This window comes from Empidonax traillii, unplaced genomic scaffold, assembly GCF_003031625.1.
Source record: "Empidonax traillii isolate 1590-97213 ecotype Southwest subspecies unplaced genomic scaffold, ASM303162v1 scaffold1441:size138591, whole genome shotgun sequence".
In the NCBI taxonomy this organism is placed as follows: Eukaryota; Metazoa; Chordata; class Aves; order Passeriformes; family Tyrannidae; genus Empidonax; species Empidonax traillii.
In genome coordinates this window covers 54841-74771 of record NW_020956634.1, presented here as the reverse complement: position 1 = coordinate 74771, position 19931 = coordinate 54841, and the positions used below count along the sequence as shown (strand labels likewise).

General features: G+C 39.9%; 1 protein-coding gene across 4 annotated transcripts in view; it reads left to right on the top strand.

Moving 5' to 3' along the window:
• The window catches only part of RASSF3 (Ras association domain family member 3), a 76048-nt gene extending 61459 nt beyond the window's left edge, over nt 1–14589 (top strand). For 3 of the 4 annotated variants that reach the window (XM_027907334.1, XM_027907337.1, XM_027907335.1), the window contains 4 exons: nt 8476–8583; nt 9901–10168; nt 11248–11363; nt 11722–14589. In XM_027907334.1, coding sequence (XP_027763135.1) covers nt 8476–8583; nt 9901–10168; nt 11248–11363; nt 11722–11871 — 642 coding nt within the window. In that variant the 3' untranslated portion in view covers nt 11872–14589. Of the gene's footprint in view, nt 1–5442; nt 5467–8475; nt 8584–9900; nt 10169–11247; nt 11364–11721 lie in introns of those variants that run through there. The other variant, XM_027907336.1, reaches the window with a different exon arrangement.
• The last annotated feature ends 5342 nt before the right edge of the window (nt 14590–19931 follow it).

Genomic DNA, 19931 nt, shown 5'->3' with positions numbered 1-19931 from the left:
ATGCTCAGATCAGCACTGAAGATGTTAATGCTGTAAACTGTCTGCTGACACATGGCACCAGGCTAGCACAGTGTTTGGGTAAGCTGGGACCTATGCCTGACGTGTTTATTGCACTGTAGTTCTCTTATGCTGCAGGCCATACTTTACCTTCAAGATATACTAATTAGTTTTCAATACAATACCTTGTATAAACTGGTTTCCTAACTGTCTGTTAAAAGCTTGGTTTTGTTGTACAGGTCACAGAGGCTGGTAATCCATTTTAGTTCTTTAAATCCCTTATGTACTAAAGTAGCCAGCAGATAAAACTCACACTTTGTGGAGAGGACAGCTGAAGGAGATACACCGTTTGTGATTTTTCTTACATCTAGTTTTACTGAAATGTGCAAAATTGAAACAGCTGTTGAATGTTTCTTAAATCACGCAATATATTTCTTTAAAAATATGTCATAATATGGAGGGGGGAAAATGTACAGATATGTGTAAAATCTCTAGTGTCTTTGCAGACAAAATGTAATACTAAGCCTCAGTTACTATTATTTGTATAGTTGGTTTTCACTTTAAACAGATGACCATTTTTTTTTTCTACTGAGTTGCATACCAATAGCTAAACTACAGCCATGTAGGGTATGACAGGGTTTGTAACTAGGGGTTTTCAGAGGTGAGGTCAGGATAAACTTAAATGACACTTAAACAGCAATGTTAATGTCACTATCAAATAGTTTCCTTTTTCTAGCCTTCCTTTCACAGTGCCTGAATATGAACTGTGTCTGTATTGCCTCTGTTTGAAGGAAAATAATTTCTTAAAAGGAATAAAGGGAAGTCACAGTTCTTAATGTTTCTCTGCTGCTTAAAAATATTCACCATGTAAACATCTGAGTGTTTACATCAGGGGAGTCAGCCAGGAGCCATAATACTTTACTTTGTCATTCAGTGCTTTCATTAGCATACCTAGCTGTGTGGTGTGGTGGTACTGGGAAGAACTGAAAATAATCTGAAAGTAACATTACCTGTAATGCCTGTACCTTGTAAAATTATGCTGAAATTATAAGCTGTGGTAGTTGCATGGGGATTTCCTTAACCACTATGGAAGAGCATTGGAAGAGAGACCTTTCACATTGCATCACAGATAAAGCATACAAGATGTGTAAAAAAGAGCACCTAAGCTTTGGTGTACTTATGTCATAAGTTCTGATGCAGCTCTGGTCCCCACATCCCAAGAAGGGCTTACTGCAGTAATTCATCCATCTGTAAAATGATTGAGAGGATGGAGCAACTACCTTAGTAGTAGATTAAGGAGTTCAAGGCTCCTCACTTTGGAGAAGAAAAAAAGGAAGTGCGTGTGATTGTGGTTTACCAAATCACAAAGGTAATGTGTAAGCTGAATGGGAAACTCGGGTTCACGAGGTCCTGCCATATTAGGATTAAGGGCACTCAGTGTGTTTAGGAGAAGTTATCTGTCTTAGAAGAAGATCAGCTTAAAGCAGATGGCAGTACTACTTCACACTGCAGCCATGAATGTCTGGAACTCGCTGCCACAGGAAATGTAGAGACAGGCAGTGTTGGCAGGTTCAAAAAGGGTTTATGTGCATGCATAGGCATCAGGCCCATAAATGGACACTAAACAGACTCGGAAGGGAGGTGCCCTCTGAATTCTTGCTACAACACTTGTGGATGCCAGCAGAGAGGCTGCAGAAAAGGCTCACGTGCCTGCTCGAAATAGCCTTTGTTTTTGTTGCTGTTGAAGGCAGAATGTCAGAGTGGATGTACCGTACCCCTCACCTGGGAGGGTGCCACTTCTCCTCCTCCCTCGGGAGGACGTGGTGCAGGCTATTCTTGAACTCTCTCTGACTGTCAGGATAATTGTTTAAGACTCAGGTCAGCCAAACCTGCTTAGAAAAACAAAATGTTTTTCTAAAAAAGAGACTGCTTCCTTGCCTTATGTGCCACTGTGGGAACTGGATCTTACTGAGTGCAGAAAGCGAAAGGTATTACAAGAAGATACAGAGGTTATTCTGCCCACATCCATACTGTTAAAAAAATTCCCCTTGCCCTGACGTAGAGAGTAACCTCACCCCATTCAGGAGGATGCAAACATGCTAAGGCGCAATGCTTGGAGCTGTTTGGATGTTAATGCTTCTCCCTGGCTACCCTGCCCCCATTTGATCTTCTCCATACCTTTCTGACTACTGATGTCTCTGATTGGCTGTTTGTGGATGGATGTGACCAGTGTCTCTACCTGGGTTCCAGATGAAGGAAGAGCACATATCCCAAGCGTAGGCTTGCCCCAGGGTTGAAGGAGAGATTGCTGTCGCTGGCAAAGTTGCTCTGCTCTCAGAAGTAACTCTTCTGAGTTACTTCAGATGAGGGAGAAGCAAGATGTTTATTTCAAAATAGTTTAATTGCAAGGTTTCAATTTCTTTCTTTCTTTCTTGTGGGAGTGCTGGCAGGCTGTAGGAAAGAGAATGTTCTTGCTTGTAGAAGGAGCAACAGCTGAGATCAGAATTCCCTTTCTCTATTTTCCTTCCTGTATTCTTTGTTGGGCTTTCTTTGTTGTATGATAGCACCATTAGTTAAATCCCTTCTCTAATACAAACATGATATAAATAGGATGCACTAGCTGAAATTTTTATGGCTAAACAAGACTTTTTAAGCGTATATTAGGCTGCATTTCTCATTTGACAAACCCTCAAGTGCTTTATTTCAAAAATTATTCCTGGCCACAATTTATAGCAAGATCAGGGCATCTTCATTCATCTGGCTGAATCATGGTCTCTCTATATGTGGGATAAATGTGTAAGCTTGAGATAGGAACTCTGATATGTCTTCAAAGTTGACTTGAGTTCTCACAGGTCTTTGGTTCTTCAGATCTCTTATAAAAATACTTTATATGTGTTCTGGTGAGGTTTAACTTTTCATCCATTATAACTGTCTTTCAAGCTGAAATACTAAGAGTATTAGGAGGAGCTTGGTTCCCCATTCCTCAATAAATGCCAATTTTTTGAAGTTTTGTGAAAATAAAATGTTGGATAGAAAAGAGAGACTTTCTTGTATCCCTCTATAAATGGAATACTGCAGTAGCAGTTTGGGGAAGCCATGCATCTGACTCAACTCAAGGACCCTGAGGAAACAGGCTTCATAGCTTTGGAGTTTTCTTTGTTTGTGGAACTTTTTCTCAGCCTCATCCCACAGCAGATTGGTAGCTGTTGAGTTTGTTAGCACTTTCTTACTGCATGAAGGAATAGGGTTTGGCAGCAACCATGAGACTTGGACTTTAATACCGTCCCTGATGTGATGCGATTCTTCTTTTTCGGGACCACAAGTTGATTTCCACTTCACTTTAATTGTAATTTGTGCAGTTTTAGTTGTGTTTCTTGAGGATTCATGCTGAGCTAGTCTCAGCTAGGGCTTTGCACTGAGTGTAAATGTTTGAAAGAGAGCACTGCTTCTCTAAACATCTGCGCTACAATAAATGAGATGAGCATGGGGGGTGGAGGCCATAAAGAAAAAAACATTTTCTGCCCTTTTTGTTGAGAGGAAGCTCAACTGTGAAGAAGCATTGCATCATGAGCTCTAATGAAAGACCAGCTATTCCCCTTGGGAAAAATGAAAGCACTTGCCTCATTTCCCTCTTACTGGCAGCTGCTGCTGAGGAATTTCATTTGAGAATAAATGCTGCTTTGGTTGACCTGAGAAGTGGCTTTTATACAAATGGCTGCCAGTGGTGTGCACTGTAAGTGCTGGGAAGGACAGTGTGATTTTCGTAAAAGGTAGTGGCTTGGACTAGAAAGAGTGTTTTGAACCTCATCTGTATGGATTCTAATGTATTTAACTATCTCCTTGAGATGAGCTTTTATCTTCCATATTTGTGCTGGGCAGAGGAAGTAGCAGATCACATGAGGAGCAGGGAAATGGAAAGAGACCAGGAGTTCTGATGGGGAAAACACTTACTTGGGCCTAGTAGAGACAGGGAAACGTTGCAGACATTACTGAGAATATAGTATAGTGATGGAAGAGTCACACTTAACCCAGCTTCAGTTCTATATATTTTATTTTATTTTTACAAAAATAGCGTTGAAAAGTTTGTGCATTGTTTTATAGAGCAAGTTCATTGTTTGAACACTAGCACCCAGGAGGGCCGTTGTTAAGCCCAGCAGTATCTAGGTCTTGGCTGACAGAATTCACAGTGTGAACTGCTCTGCTGGTTGTGCTTATACTTCACTCTGCTGCTGTGACGTATGCAAGGATCTGTGGTTAGGAAACTCATCACCAGATGAGTTTGAAGAAAGACACTTCACAGTTCCCAGCATAGAGGCACTGTGAGGCGTGTGTGTGTGCTGGGCGTTTCGTAGGAAGCTGGAGATGAATCAGCTGCATCTGAATCGGCCTAAAGATGAATCGCGCTCCCGGAGCGCCTCAGCAGTGCAGCTGACTTCAAGACGCTGTGCCAGGGCTGTGCCAAATCTCACTTCCAAAATGTCCAGGCTCCTTTGTTTAAAACAGCTGACTTTGGAGTGAGTAATGGCATTCGCTGTAGTCCCACCCTGAGCAGGTGTGGCTTCAACCACTTGGTGGCCATTTCAAGAGCCAGGTGTTAGAAGCACGTTGTAAAGTGTGGTAGACGTTAATTAATTACTGCTGTTACTCTGCTGTTGTATTGGATGACTCAAGGTCTTCACAAGTAATACATTTACCTGCTGAGATAACAAAGTGGAATTTAATCTGTTAGAAGTAAGTTAGCAGAGGATGACTTTTCTTTTAGTGGGTCCTGTTATGAAGGACCTGTTATTTCCTATGGAAAATGAGTTTGCCAAGTCTTTCTCCACCCACCTAAGTATGCTGGTGGAAGAAGACTTGCATATTTCAACTTCTAACATGGCTAGGCAAAGCTGTATGTCAAAATTTAAGTGCCAGTGTATACTGAGAGCAATTCAGCTCCAGGAAAGTCACAGGAAAAAAAACCTGTGTAACATCTTGTTGGCTTCTCTTTGCATGTTGGTTAAGTATAACTGGGAAAATTAGAATATACAAGTGCTTCAAATCTGCATGTTCTGCTTAATATTACCCACTGAGAGCAGCTGACCCAGTGAATCATGGTGGGCTGAGGCTTTCTTGATCATAATAAACCTAGTGAGGTGTTCTTTTGTTGGCTTTCACTTGACAGCAGTCATGTGGGACACTAAACTGTGTGACAGCAGTGTGATTTTTCTATAAGTGCTGGTGTCTAGCTAGGGAGGAGTATTTGTTTGCTTGGTTGAAGTTGTGTGCCCTGATGTGTGAGCAGTTGGAGTGTTTTGAGCTTTTGTTTGGGAGCAGGAGGATATCTCCAGATTAATTAATGGAGATCGCAGGCTTAGGTTTCCAATGGCCATCAAGCTGTTTCCTCTCCTGGGACACATGGCTTCACTGTTTGCTGTCAGTGGTCTCGCTGGTCAGAGATGGTGGACTAGGATGAAAACGATGATTGAGGTAAACACTGTTTCTACCTATTAGGTATAGTATTTTTCTTCAATGATTTTGGGTCTATTCGTTTGTTTTAATCCCTGTAGTCCTTCTTTGTATTCAGTTCATATGTTTCCATAATACACATGCTGTTAACATTAGTCGAGGCACAGGCTTTGGTTGTTTAGAAAATGAATTATAGCTACAGAAGGAGGTAATCTCAGCTTTGGCATAGAGCAGAGGCGTGTTTTCCATGTGCTTAATTAAGCTTTGCCAAAATTGCCCAGCCTCTAGTGCCACTGCAAGAAATTCCTGCGGTATGTTCAAGTATGGAATCATGCCTAACTCAGCTGAGGGAATGACGGCTGCCCCCGTGATGCCCCGCGACCCATAGGCAGGGCCACACCTGACAAGGTTGACTGCAAGGCATCTCCAGAGCCAGTCTGTTGGAAATCAGCTTGCTTGGGTGCTCTGCTTGGGTTTTCTCATCATAGCTGGTTCCATGGCAAGCCCCAGGACTAGAGCGATCTCGTGGGCTTGGGTGTTTTCCAACCAGACCAAACTTCTGTCGCTTAGTTAGAACAGTATGTCATCTTGGGAGAACAGAAATGTATATGAAAACTTTCTCGTATGAAAACAGGAGAAAGTTTCTTGCTGTCTGTTCATACTTACTGAATCACCCACTTACTAAGGTGGGGGGGGGGTCTTGATTGTTTCTGTTTGGTGTTTGTTTGTTTTAATAATGCATACAGGTTGTTTCCCAGCTGCCAGCCTCCTGAACTTACCCTGTGCCATTGCCGTTAAAAGGCAATAGATTCTTTTTGTCATCTAAGTTAATAAAAGTCCTTTTTGTGAAATTAAACTTTGAGGTGCACAGAAATTAATGTGAAGTGGTTGTTTGTTTGTTCAACTATTTCTTCTTATACAAAGTTTGAGGTTTGAACACAGGAAAGATGAGTTTCTTCCCCTTTCCTGGTTAGTGTTTTTGCTTGATGATAGTGGATGTTGTGGACGACTTGAGTAAGCATGGTGACAGTCAGCTCCACCAAGGGAGGTACCTGCTTGAACAATCATAATAATAATAAATATTATCAGAATTCGTAATATTAAAACTGAGGTGTCTATTATTGGAAGTTCGATGTCAGTAGTATTAACAGGTTGGAGAGGGATGAACTCCCAAGGGTGCTTGTCTCTGAGGGGTGAGTCTTGGCTGGTATCCATGCGAAGGGCTTTGTCTGCAGTTACATAGACTAGAAAGGTTCCAAGTTAAAGCTTTGGTTCTTGAAATGCATCATATAGATGACCTGCAGACTGTTTCCTGTCCCTTTAGTATCCACTTTTTTTTTCCCTGCTGTGGATGCTTTGTTTTCTCTTGAATAAAATACTACAAAGCTGTAATAGCATTTGGAGAGATGAAGTGGGCAGTTCAGATGAAGTTGTGTCTGTGTTCGTTATGGCAGTTTTGGGGAAGGGGAAAGTGGAAGCTAAAAGGGCAAGAAAGCTTCATTTCTCTACCAAGAATAAAGATCTGAATTCTGAATACATTCAGTAATCTGGTATTTGTAATATATTAGGTGGGGTCTGGCAACTGTGCAAGATGCTACATAATCTTAGAGTTGTGCTTAAGGAACTAATAGGAGAGTTGTATTTCACTGGTGTTCCTTTTTGCCTCAGTTTCTTTATCTGTGAAATAAAGGCATGTTCTCTGTGTTATGCAGGAAATCAGTATCTGAGCCTAGATCAGAATTCACGGTTTCTGACGTGCAGTTCCCCATTCAGACCACACCTTTCTTTTTATAGCTATGGGAAAAACGTCTGCTCCAGCATGTCATTTAGTGAAATGCCATATAGGAAAAGCAAAACTAAACCCAGAAGAGCTAAAAGTAGCTGGTTTTAAATTGGGAGACATAAAAAAATTCTGCAGATTCTTTGTGGTACATGGAAACTTCCAGTGCCACAGCAGACGTGCTCATCTTTGAGGTGGTGTTGGCAAACTGAAGTGCCTGCAAAGGTGTGTGCCGAGTGGTGTCCAGTAGACTGTGATCCAAGACTGGCCACTGAAGTCAGGAAAATCCTTTCTCAGGATAAGCTCTGCTGTGATGTGCTTGTGAGGACAGATGGAACACTGTGACTCAGTGGTTTGTCCATAGAGTGAATGAATGTTCAGATGTTCTTTCCAAAGTATAAAAGTTCTTTAAAGCTTCTCCTTTTCCAAGTGAAGCCTGAAAACATTAAAGCTGAGAACTGAAACTCTTTCGTACTATATATGGCATTTGTGCTAGTGGTAGAAACTGGAGTGTATTTATAACACTGGTTTGCTGCAGAAGTATGGATTGGGAACAAATGTTTGTTTGGAAAAAATCCAATTCTAGGGATTTGCTTCAGTGCTTCAAGTAAAATCCATAGCAACTTCATAAAAGCAGCAGTTGAAGAATCTCAATGGGCCTTCCCTCCGTGGAACAAAACATGAAATTGGTGTAACATTTTATATCTGGAGAGTTACTTGTGATGGTTCATGTAGTAGGCAGTGACCTTGTAACATGCTGTCTGTGGCCTTGGAATTCAGGGATGCTGTGGTGGTGTTGCCACGTGCTGGGATTGTTGGTGTTACTTATTAAATAAGCATGCTGCTGTTTTCATATGCACTCTTCATTTGTTCAGAAATACATATTTGTGCTCCAACTAACATCTCATGAAAATTGTAACAGCGTTCTTAACAGCGTGGCATGGCACTGATATGAAAAAATCAAGCCATAAAATGAGCTGTTCTGTATACTGCTGCTAATATTTGAATGAAAACAGGTGGCAAAAAAAGGGCACAAGTCCCTTTTGGGTGGATTGATTTAACCATCTCCCTTCAGTCCAAGTGTTCTGTCTGATTTGCTTAACGTGTTAATCCTTTATGTTGCTGTACAGCTAATTACTCTTGAGCCTCTGGAATAATTATCATTTGGACTAAGAATGTTCATATCTGAAATCATAAAATAATTGGTTTTATTTTGTTTTCTAAAACTGCTGCCTCTCTTGTTTTTGAAGGATGTTCAGAAGGAGAGGGAACCTCATGTTTATCTCAGTAAAGAAGAAGTTAAAGAGAAGATACAAAGCTATAATTCATCTGTCACTGATAAATTAAAGATGACCTTGGTAAGTTTTGCATAGAATTCCTGTAATTTTTAATAGGAGCAGTTGAGTTGTAACTTTGTAGCACACTGTAAATCATTTTATTCTCAGCATCTTACATATCAAACTGTCTCTGTTTTGATGATTTTGTAAGAGACATTCCCTTAGATTCTGGAAATTAAATCTCACATCCGAAATGTTCTTATTCGTATAACTCTTTTATACAGATCAAAACAAATTGTAGTAAAAACAGATTGATGTAATTTGAAATGTGTTTAAGGTAAACTGTCAGCTGACACTAAGAAGTAAATTTGTTAGATGAAAATGCTCAGATGGTAAAAATAAAGATATAGTTATCTTGTTTGTGTAGATAATTTTTTGTCAGGTATCTCTCTGATCAAGATGCTCAACCAATGAGGAAAGTTTAAATATACATTATTTATTACAGGAGACTTAATTTTCAGAGTAGTCATATAGGTTTTCAGCACGAGGAGACTTTCCCCCTGCCACCAGGACACAGACAGTATGGACTGGAATACATAAGACTTCTCATTTCCAAGGATTGTGAACCAGGTCAAATGCTCAGTCCAACCTACTGAAGACCATACCAGTAAAACTCACATCTCTCTGCCTAGCAAGCTTCTACTCAGTTGTTACACTGTCTGTATTCCTGTGGGTGTATATGGAAATTTTGAAACTCAGCTATATCCTAAACCATATAAGTATGACTGCGTACTAAAAAAATTTTTGTTATGCGCTTCCATGTGGATCAGGACTTATGCTTAAAACCAGATTGTCCAAAGCTTTCTGGCTCAGTAAGGTTTGATCAGTTTTGTCTTTCAGAAGCAATTAGAATAAATAATTTCACGTGTTGATAGATTGGTATTTATTCTGGGTTATTTTTTTTAATTGCAACAGGATTTGAGCATTTAAAAGCCTTAAAGTTGACAAGCACAGCTAAAACGTGGGAGCTAATTTCTGTATTTCTGCACAAAATCTGTTAAAGATGGGTTTAATGGTCTTTTTCACTTCACAGTTCTCTCCTAATGTGAAAACTTACCACTAGTTTGTCATACCTTTTGCTTGCTGAGGTCCTAATATTATTAGAATTCAACAGTTATTAATGAGAAAAAAATTAGTATTCAGTAATCAAAATTAATATTCAGCAGATAAACTAGAGAATGTCTGAATTACTGAAACAAACCTTTCCTGTGAGACGTCATGTATTGCAGTGGCTTTCAAATTCTCCTCACTATGAGTTTTTTAATGTGTCTGCTCCACTGTTACGTCTCAATTGGTCATTCCTGATTTTAACAGTCGAGTACTTTCCTTCTGCTGCAGAACGCAAACGGGATTTACACTGGCTTCATCAAAGTCCAGATGGAACTATGCAGACCAATCACTGTGCAGTCTTCCCAGAGCCAGGGGAGGTGTGCTCACAGCAATAATGAAACTGCCTTTTACTTGCCGGACGGCTGCGTGAATACCCTGCACATCAGCAGCACCAACACTGTGCGCGAAGTTATCGAGGCCTTGCTCAAAAAGTTCTTTGTGGCTGACAACCCTGCGAAGTTTGCACTTTATAAACGCTGTCACAAGGAAGATCAAGGTATAAGCCAAGCCTGTGGCATTTCAGTAGTGGAGGGGCTTGGGGAGGGAGTTGTGCTTTAGTAATACTGGAAATAAGCCAGGTGGAAGGACTCAGATAAATGGAGGTGACAGTCTTGCTCTCTTTTTTTCCTTATGAAAAGTAGCATGTGCAAGAGAGTAAATGATTTGGGGATGTTTCAGGACAATTCCCAAAGAGACAAGTCACCTGTTAAAACATTTACACATCTCTCCTGTGCCTGAAAGTCCATTTTATGTCCCCTTATAAGGCTCTAAATTTCAGCTAGCCTGATACACTGCAGAGCTGTGAGATTAAGTTACAGGACAGATTTTTAAAAAAAGAAACCCTGGTGTCTGAGGAGCCTGAGGTCCTTGCACAGGCAGACAGCTCTCAAGGTGCTGAGCATCATGCACGTGTGTTCATGTGTGTTAGTTTAGTGCACATGGCTCTCCCTGGCTGCTTTTAGGGGTTTGTTGTGTGTTGTGATTGGAAAGACAAGAAGGTGGAATAGGTGTATGTAGGGAAAGGTGCATTTTGCCAACATTGTGTTCTTGCACTTAGAATCCACCTTCTTCCATGGACATTGAGAGCAGTTTCAGGAGTTCAGATGTTTCTGGCTGTCAGTCACACCAACCACGTCAGGCAGGCGCAGTTGTCTTTTAGACTTTGTGTGTGAGATTTTAAGTGAAAAAAGTATCAGAATGGTGTTACCGCAGCTCTGATGTCTTAAATGCTTAGATTTAGCAACAGATCTGTGTTGTATTTTTTTTGTGTGTTGGTTTTGTTTTTTTTTTTCCCCCTGCTCTGCATGTATTCAGGTGGTGTATTGTGTTGACTGGAGGTCATTTCATTCCTGTGTGAATGCAGTGTTGCACTGTCACTGTCAGTCACCTGCTCAACTCCTCCCTGAAACTCATTTGCTCAAAACCATTATGTAGACTAACATGTACAATGTGTAAATTTTGTGGCTACCCATGCATATCTCTGAAATTTTCTAACATTACCTAGTGTTAGTCATTCAAATTGTTTGGAACATGGTTAGTAAAGATGATAATTACTGTGATTTCCTTCTCCTGCAGTTTATACATGCAAGCTGTCAGACAGAGAACATCCCCTCTACCTGCGCTTGGTGGCAGGCCCCAGAACAGAAATGCTCAGTTTTGTTCTACGTGAGCATGAAACTGGAGAAGTCATGGTATGTCAGCACCCGTGTTCGTTTGGTGGGCTTGTGTAACTTCATGGATGGGCTTTGGTTTGGTCTGTGCTGACCAGGCAATCCGCTTCTTAGAAGCAGATTTTGGAGGGTTTTTTTCTTGTTAATTTACTTCGTGCCTTTTGCAGACATTTCATTTGTGGTTAGACTGACCTGTTGTTTCTTGCAGAACAAAAAAAATGTTTAAAAGAGTAAAATGCTTTCAGATTCCCTAAGAGGTGCAAGGAAGAGTGCCCATTACTGTTTCAGGTTGAAATTTTTTTGAGTGTTTTGTTTAAAAATACTGTATTTCGCGTATTTCCTCTTCACCTCATCCATTCTTTTCTCTCTGTCTTTCCAGTGGGAAGCTTTCAGTATTCCTGAACTGCAGAACTTCTTGCGTATACTGGACAAAGAGGAAAACGACCAACTGCAGATCCTAAAGAACCGTTACGCAGCTTACAGAGGCAAACTTGAAGAAGCCCTTCGTGGGGTGTTGAAACCTGGTTAAAAGGGGGCCAAAGGACACTCAGGAGAAACGCACGCTACCAAACGTCAGTATAGCATGCCAAACCCAACGTACAAAGAGCAGCAGAGAGTAGTTTTCTTTATTCAGAAGACTGTTTTGTGATGCCAGGGTACCTGAATTTTGCTATAGACTTAGTTCCATAAGCCAGGTCACTTAGCATCTTGAACCCGCAAGTAAGGGATTCTGCATGTTTGTACATCAGTTTGCAATCCTCTGTGTTCCTAGAGAGTTTTCCAAGTTACCTTGGTGCAAGCTGTGAAACTGTAAGCAATTTTCTAGGATGCTATGAAATAAGATTTTATTTTTTTTCCTTCTTTGCTTAATGGTAGCTTTACAAGTAAGGATGTGCAAATTGATGGGTAAAAAAAAAAATTAAAACCATCTGGATGAGAATTAGTTGTAGAACTACCTTTCAGATGAAATTGATTTGCACTACCTTTCTGTTTTCAGATAGTTACTGTATAATTTGTGAGAGAACTATTATAGATGGAAGGCACATGAGATCTTGTGGTTTGTACTGTGAAATTTATGGAAAGCTTTAAAGTGGCCTTTCTGGAGAAGGTAAAGAGAAAGTTGGAAAGAAGGTAAGAGTTGAGGGAGGAGAACTGTAGTAGCTGACAGAGGAGAGGACTGGTTTTAAATGGAAATAGTATTTACACAGAGGAAGTTAAAATACTAATTCTAAACGGTTAAAGTTTTAGGATGTTATAATATTGTGAATAAGTGTATGGTTTTTAACTGCATAAATCTACACTGGAAAAGAAATAAAGATAATAGAAATAGTGGGAAGGAACGAGAAGCAAAAGCTAAGTAAGAACAGAAATGGAGCTGCACATACAAGTCATTATTGGAGAAGCTGGTTCCATAAACGCATGGTGGGGGGTTGAAAAGTGTGGCCAAGCTAAAAAGCTGCTTACTTGAATTCTGAAAAACAGTCCATGTCTCAGATAACTCTGTGAGAAATACCCATCTAGTGAGTGTTCAGACACAAGCTACAACTACAGATGCATTCGGTCTTTATTGTAAGTCAGATCTTTCCTCTGGCTCAGCAATCCATTTTTAGGCTGGATAATTTTGAATTACCATATCTGAAAGGCAAAAATAGCTTCCTCTGCTTCTTTGTTAAAGGCTCAGTCAGTCAAAGAAAGTAAAATGTCTTGTTCATGTTTCCAGCTCAGCAGAAAATTAACATTTATTGTCTGCGTTGATGACTGAGCTTATTAACTCTTGCTTTTAGTAATTCAGAAGGTTTTTTCCCTTAAAGTTTTCAAACTCTTAATTGAAAAACTGATTACCAAATTCTGCAGACTGCTGATTTACTTGATTTAAAAGTAGGAAAAATGTAGCAAGAAAACTTTTTACTTTAGTGTAAATATAATTGTTGGTCTTTCAGAGTTATTTATCTAAAAAAGCATGTTCAAAAGAAACCAAAGAAGTGGGTGTGCAATAGAAGCAGATTTGAGTGACTGATACTTTAGTCATTATCATGCCAGAGAGGAAATTAGTTATATACTGGGGGCAGGGGGGGGAGGGTGTGAGGGAGTGGAGGAGTGCCAAGGATTGAAGAGCAGCAGAAGTTGTTTTAAATTCCCAAGGAATTGTTCAAACTTTAGTGACATCTAATGGATACTGTGTGAAACTCCAAGATGCTTCTGTTCTTCCCCTTAATTTGATGTAATTGTGCCTTTGTTTCCTTTCCTCAGTAAGATTTTTTTCAAAACTCTTCACAGATTTTTTTTTTTTTTTTTGGTAAAAAGAATTTGCAAGCTTATGAGACAATCATAATGTTTTAAAAGGTTAAGAGAAATTAAGAGTAGGACTAACGATAAAGTATATATAAGGCATATCTTGTTTGTTTTCTTAATTTCACATGTAACATGGTAGTGCATGTGTGAGTTAGTAACATTATCTTCAAGTGAGACACTTTATAATGGTTCAGGGAATGTTCTTGTGTTTCATTACAGTTTGTTTTTCTAGGAATGCAGCAGCATGTCGGTGGATATTCTGTTAACATCTAGTTATGTATCTGCCCATAGCTACGTAATTATTACATAATCACTGTCAATATTGAACCATTTGTTGCTCAGATTTAAACACTGTTTGAGTTTAAAAGTGGAGTATAAAAATATGTGAATTTTTTGGTTTTACTTGAACTAAACTATCAGTCTTTTAAGTAGGCACATCTGCATTTACTTTAGCCAAAAACCTCAATCAGTGTTGTATGCACTATGAGTCTTGATTTGGGGTGGAGGGGACGGGGGTGGGGGACCAAAATAAACTTATATTTTAATTTTGTCTTAGTCCACAGTTAATTATTTTAAGATGTCATGTGTGGGGTTAACTTCTCTCTTTTTTGTTCTACACACTGGCAATTACAGCAGCTTTAATTTAAAAGAAATGGTCATGCCTTGTCAGTTTTATCTTTTTTTTAATTTTAGCATCAAATTGAACTATCAAAGTTTTTGTTGCAAAACTGTTTTCATGTCATTATATGATGGTACCAGAATGATTAAATGATAGGGGGAGGGGGAATGCAGGGAAACATTAAAATGTATGTCTTTAAATACAAACATTTAAACTATTTATAATTTTGACAAGCTTAGTTTTATTTTTGTAGGGAAGTTTTTATTCCCCTTAAAGTTATTACTGAAATGGCAAAAAAGTGATGGTTCAGTTATTAAAGTTGAAGTTGGCAATACTTAGTTTCGTGGCGTGTGTTTGGTTTTTCCTTTACCTGATGCCGGTGTTGTGATTGCTTTGAAGCCAAATGGATTTCCTTGTACAGCAGCAACAGATCCTGTGGGCAGATACAGCTGTAAATTAAGGTTTGCCTGGAAGAAGAGGAAGGGAGCCGAGGGCAGTGGGGCCACCACGTTTTGCCTCAGGAAGGCAGGATTTTCAGATCCCCTCATGGACCCCATCTGCCACAGAAGGAGTGCAGCCGTGGGCACACAGTGGTGCTGGGTGGGAAAACTCATGGGCCAGTACTTTCCTCCTATAAAAAAATAGCTCGCAGAAACACAAGGCAAATACAGCAAGGCTGGAGGCGATACCCCGCTCTGCGCTTCACAGGAAACGCGTTTCACTCCTTATTTTTAATGCGTTTTTAGTTTCCTCCAGTAACATATTTAATTTTGTGGTACTTATTTTTTTATTTCAAAACCGGTTTAATCCTCCCTAACTGAATTGGTAGAAGGGAGCTGCTGTGCTGCTCACCTCGGTCTCTGTGGCGCTTCCCTGGGCATTGCAGCCCTGCAGGAGAGGAGAAGGTAGTGGCTCAGCCCGTGCCTTGAAGGCTGGTTTCTATGAGACCTCGCAGCTCGGTATGTGCAACACACCAACATTACAACTGTGTAAGCACTTGGTAACGCCAAGTTAATAGCAAATAGTCCACCACTCAGCCAGGCTGAGATGGATAAAAGGCCTTTAAGACAGCAGAGTCAGCCAGGTTCCTGACCACACAAGGAACAGGGCTCATGGCTCTGTCTACAGCAGGTATGTACTACTAGAAATACAACTTGGCAAGAGAAATCTCTTGTGTTTTGGCTGGTTCAGCAGCAGGATCATCCATCCTGATGGAGGGCAAATGGAATTGTTTTAGAACTTGCACAGTTCTCAAAAATGTATTTTTAGAGCAACTTGGAATATGAAAGAACTTCTCACTGTAATATAAAATCTCTCCTTACCTATCCATGTAATTCATCTTGGTTGCCTGGCAGTGAGGTGGCAAAATGGTAGGTTCAGGAACTTTACAGATGGTGGGAAGCAGAGGGCTCACGTTTTACATCTCTCCAAAACCCAGAGCGTGATGCAAGCACAGACTGTTGAAAGTTCACGCCAAATAGAGGCTCAACACAGATCACAGACACACTGTGATCTGCTGATTAGAACACAGGTTTAGTACTGTGAACTGAGGACTAACCTGTTCTGGAGGAATTATTTTCTTCTTGATGTGTAAGTAGATAAAAGAGATTCCTGCAGTAGCTAGTAGGCAACTCCCAGTCCAGAGCAGTTTGAGCCAAGCACTTCAGACACCCAGCGTCACTGCTGGAGCTAGTTTTGTGGCGTTTTTCAGGGAAATACTGTGTAGGCCAGGACATGTTTGAAAGGACACCTTGTTGTGTTGTGTGCTGCTGAGGTGAGAGCTAATCATCTGGAATGTTCTTTTTTGCCGTTTTGCAAACAAATTAGAAGTGCCTTCAGTTGCAAGGCCTGGAAGGGGCCCAGCTCAGCACCTTGCACTGAGGCACCCAGTGCTACCAAATGCCTTCTCAAAGCTGTTTCCTTCCTGCTTTCCTCAAAGGTGCTTTTAAAAATTGTCTTTTAGAAGGATTAATTCTGCAAATGCTCAGTGTTGCCGAATCTGACATCTTTCATGATGCTGTATAAAGTACTGTCTTGGTCCTATTTTTCTTGAGTGTGTTTTCCACATGAGTAAGACAGGATATTATGGATAAGTAGAGGAGTTCTGTTTTGCTACTTTACTACAACTACCCACGAGAGAAGTCAAGTGCAAAGCCTCCTTCCTTTGCACTAGCTCTGTAAACCTAAAAATAGCACCCATAGCCTTGTGCATAGCATGAGAGAAAATAGCAACTCTAAGATTTCTCTCTTTAAATACAGAATCTGGTATGTGATCAGAAATTTCAGCTGTTTTCAATGTGCCTTGGGAGGCATTAGAACACCAGTAGATTTTATGACACTGAAGTTCAGCCCCTTGTTTTTTACCAGGCAAAGTAGTTGTATTGGAACAGTGGCTCTGAAGTTCTTCGGATAAACAGGTGCTTTCCATATGCCAGTAATCTTAGACGCTTCTTTTACTCTACATCTGTCAACTGATATTTTCAAAATCTCTGCTCTTTGCCCACAACATTTTTCCATAGATGTGTGTGGGCAAATGTTAGACATTTTTGTATCTGTTTATCTGTTCTGGTTTAAGCGCTCGTGAGGCACAATCAGAACCTCTGGGTTTTTAGTAACACTGGCACAGAAAGGCAGCAGAGGTTCTGCAGAGTATCTTTTAAAACCTATTGCTAAGTGAGAGCACTCATTTTTAAATGCAAACAAGGCTGACTGAAAATGCAGGACACACATTAAAAAACAATGTCTACTTTAGTTCATGTAAATAAAAGACAAATCAGAGAAATGTTTCCAGGCAGTTGAGACTTGACACCAAAAGTGTATTTTGCTGCACAGTAAGTCTAGGATTGGTCATGAGCATTGTACCGTTTCAAAGCCTGGAGTAGCCAAAAGGTAGGAGGGTGCTATTTTTTTAAAGGTGGGGCTTAATCACTGCCTGTGTTTTTCCTTTGATACTCTGCAGAGAAGCATTTGGAATCACAATACCGTGTCAAAAGATTTGAATACTTTTGTGAGGTTTTTGCCTTGTTAATCTAAACACTTTAAAGCAGAGGATTAAAAACACTGCTAAGCAGCTATCCAAGTGCACTATTGCAAACTTACACATTTTTGGTATTATTTTGGTGGTTCAAAACCAAAGCAAAACATGGCAGCTCAAAAAACTTTTTTTTTTTTTTTTTTTTTGCTTAGGATTTTTATGCCCTAGGAGAAGGGTTGCTTTCCTGTTTTGGATCAGTCATTGTAATGTTTTCCTTTCATCTGCTAAACATTTTAGCTGGATGATAATGTGGCAGAACCCTCAGAACAAAAAAGCAGAGATGTATGCTCTGCTTATGCTTTCACTGGTACTCATCAACAGTATGATAATATCTCTGTGACTCTTCAGTCCCATCCTTGATGCCTTTGCTGCCAACCCAGGGGAGTCTGCAAAGTCATTCTTGCCCAACAAGTCATGGAGCTGGCTTTTCCATAGAACTTGCACAGGAAAAATGCTGAATGGATGATTCAGTTGTGTTCCGTCAAGTCACTCTTATTCCTGTTTCTAGAAAAGGGGGGGGGGGTTTGGCAGCTGGAGTAAGTTCAAACAACTTCCATACCTTGAGCAAGCAGGCACTGACTGTATTTTGAGATGTGTGAGCAATTACTGAACTCCAGCTTTAGACACAGTCCAGTGGGTTTTATCAAAAGATTAAGTGACAGTTGAATCTGAGTACAGCAACATCTGGAAAGCAATATATTAGCAGTGCCCTTTCTTTCTAATCATGGAATTCCCCTGCCCCACCCCTTGAATGAAGTATTAACACTGGATTTCTTTTTCTAAAACAGGTGACTCCTTTAGCCTTGTAGCAGCAATTTTCTTCACAAACATGGCTTGTTCTTAGAAATTAATGACAAAGGAGACATTGTGCAGCTCCTGTACCCCTGATGGTATCCTCACTTGGGCTGTAAGTGATGTCTTTGAGCACTGTGGGAAGGTCTGTCTAAAGCTGCCTTTACCTGTGCTAGAGTGAACTTTATAGTTTTTATAAGCTGGAACATCAAAAGAAAGAAATGTTTTTTTCATGCAGCCCTTAAATATTTTTGTCTACTTGATGGAAGACTGCTACCCTCCTTGCTGAAGGAGAAAGGGTTAAACAGAAAGGCAAATACAATGCAGAAATACTTGGTTTAGTAGCCTCAGACTTAACTAGGTTGAAGGTGTACCTCTGTAGTTATGTATGTGTTTTTAAACAGAATCATTCAAGGAATTCAACTCTCTAACAGGGATTGAGGTAAGTAAGCAGCATTTATCTTGCTGTTGCTCACAGTTCCCATTTTGGAAAAAGCCTTTATGTGTGATTTTATTCTTCCTCCTTCCCAGAGACAGAATACACTGCTCTTAATTATGAACAGCAGTTTCTCCACTGTGCTTTTTGGTAAAGTTTTCCATCTATTCACCTACATCAGATTCCAAGGAACTCTGAGCAAGTACAGTTGCATTTCAATTTGTCCTCTCACCTCAGTGTTTCTTCCTGGTGCTAAGTAGTCAGGTGTTGTCCTTCTAGATGCTGTATATACAGTTCCCTGTGAAGTAGCCATTGTTAGGCAGCAGGGCAGTAAAGCAGAGAACAGGCTTATAAAACAGGAATTCAGTCCTTAGACATGTGACACAGCTTAGTCCTGCGGAAAGGTTTAACTCAAGCTCAGTAACAAAGTTAGGAAGTTTGAGAGGCAGTTTATTTTTGCTTTCTCCGAAAGTGCAGCAGTGAACAGGGTCCTCTGGAAGGGCACTTTCTAAACAGACGTTCAAAACAGCAGAAATATGCTCACAACATGCTACAGCAAAGTATGCTCACATACAGAGAGAGTAATACAAAGAAAATCAATCGAATCACAACAAATGACAGCTTTTACATTATGTTGAAATATTGTATTCAGCTTGTTGAGTCAGTCTTAAATTTAACTTCATTGAAAAGGTACTATAACCTGCTTTGGCTGTGTGCTTCCATGTATGTGTCCCTGTTACAGCTTTATTCCTCAAAATGATGAAGTCCAGTTTACTGGGCCGATGCTGGGTAAGCATGTATTAGCTATATTTCCTTATGCTGAAGTGATGATAATGAATGTTTTTTGGTTTAGGGTAACATAATGAAGTTATTAACTGCATTTCTCCCTGTATAGTATCTACCTTACCAGATCAGATCACTAAAAATTCACAGCTCTACTTTCGCTACTAATGATTTTTAAAAAAGTAAAAAAATTAATCACATTTTATCTAAACCCAACTCTGTACCAGTAAGGCCCTTTATTTAAAAGTGTACATTTAACATGGATGCCTTCGGTAACAAGGTACAGGTACAGCCATAGTCAAATAGCACATGAAATGGAATATCCCAAAAGACCATTTAGTTTTAAAATAACTTAGTTGGGAATTAGATCTGAGTAAGAGTCAAAGTTCTTTCATAGTGGTTTTTCAGTCAAAGATAAGAATTAACACTGTTCATTTGAGGCTGTTATGCTTTATGGCAACAGTTATTGAGCCTCATTACAAAATGCTTTACAGGTATGTGCAGATAGCAAGAGTATTAATTTGGATAACGCATCTGGTTACTCATACTGAATAATCTGCATCAATTCTGTCAATTTTCGTATTACTTATTAGGCAAAAAGTAATTTCAAAAGAAAGTTTCCTTCTTATGGCT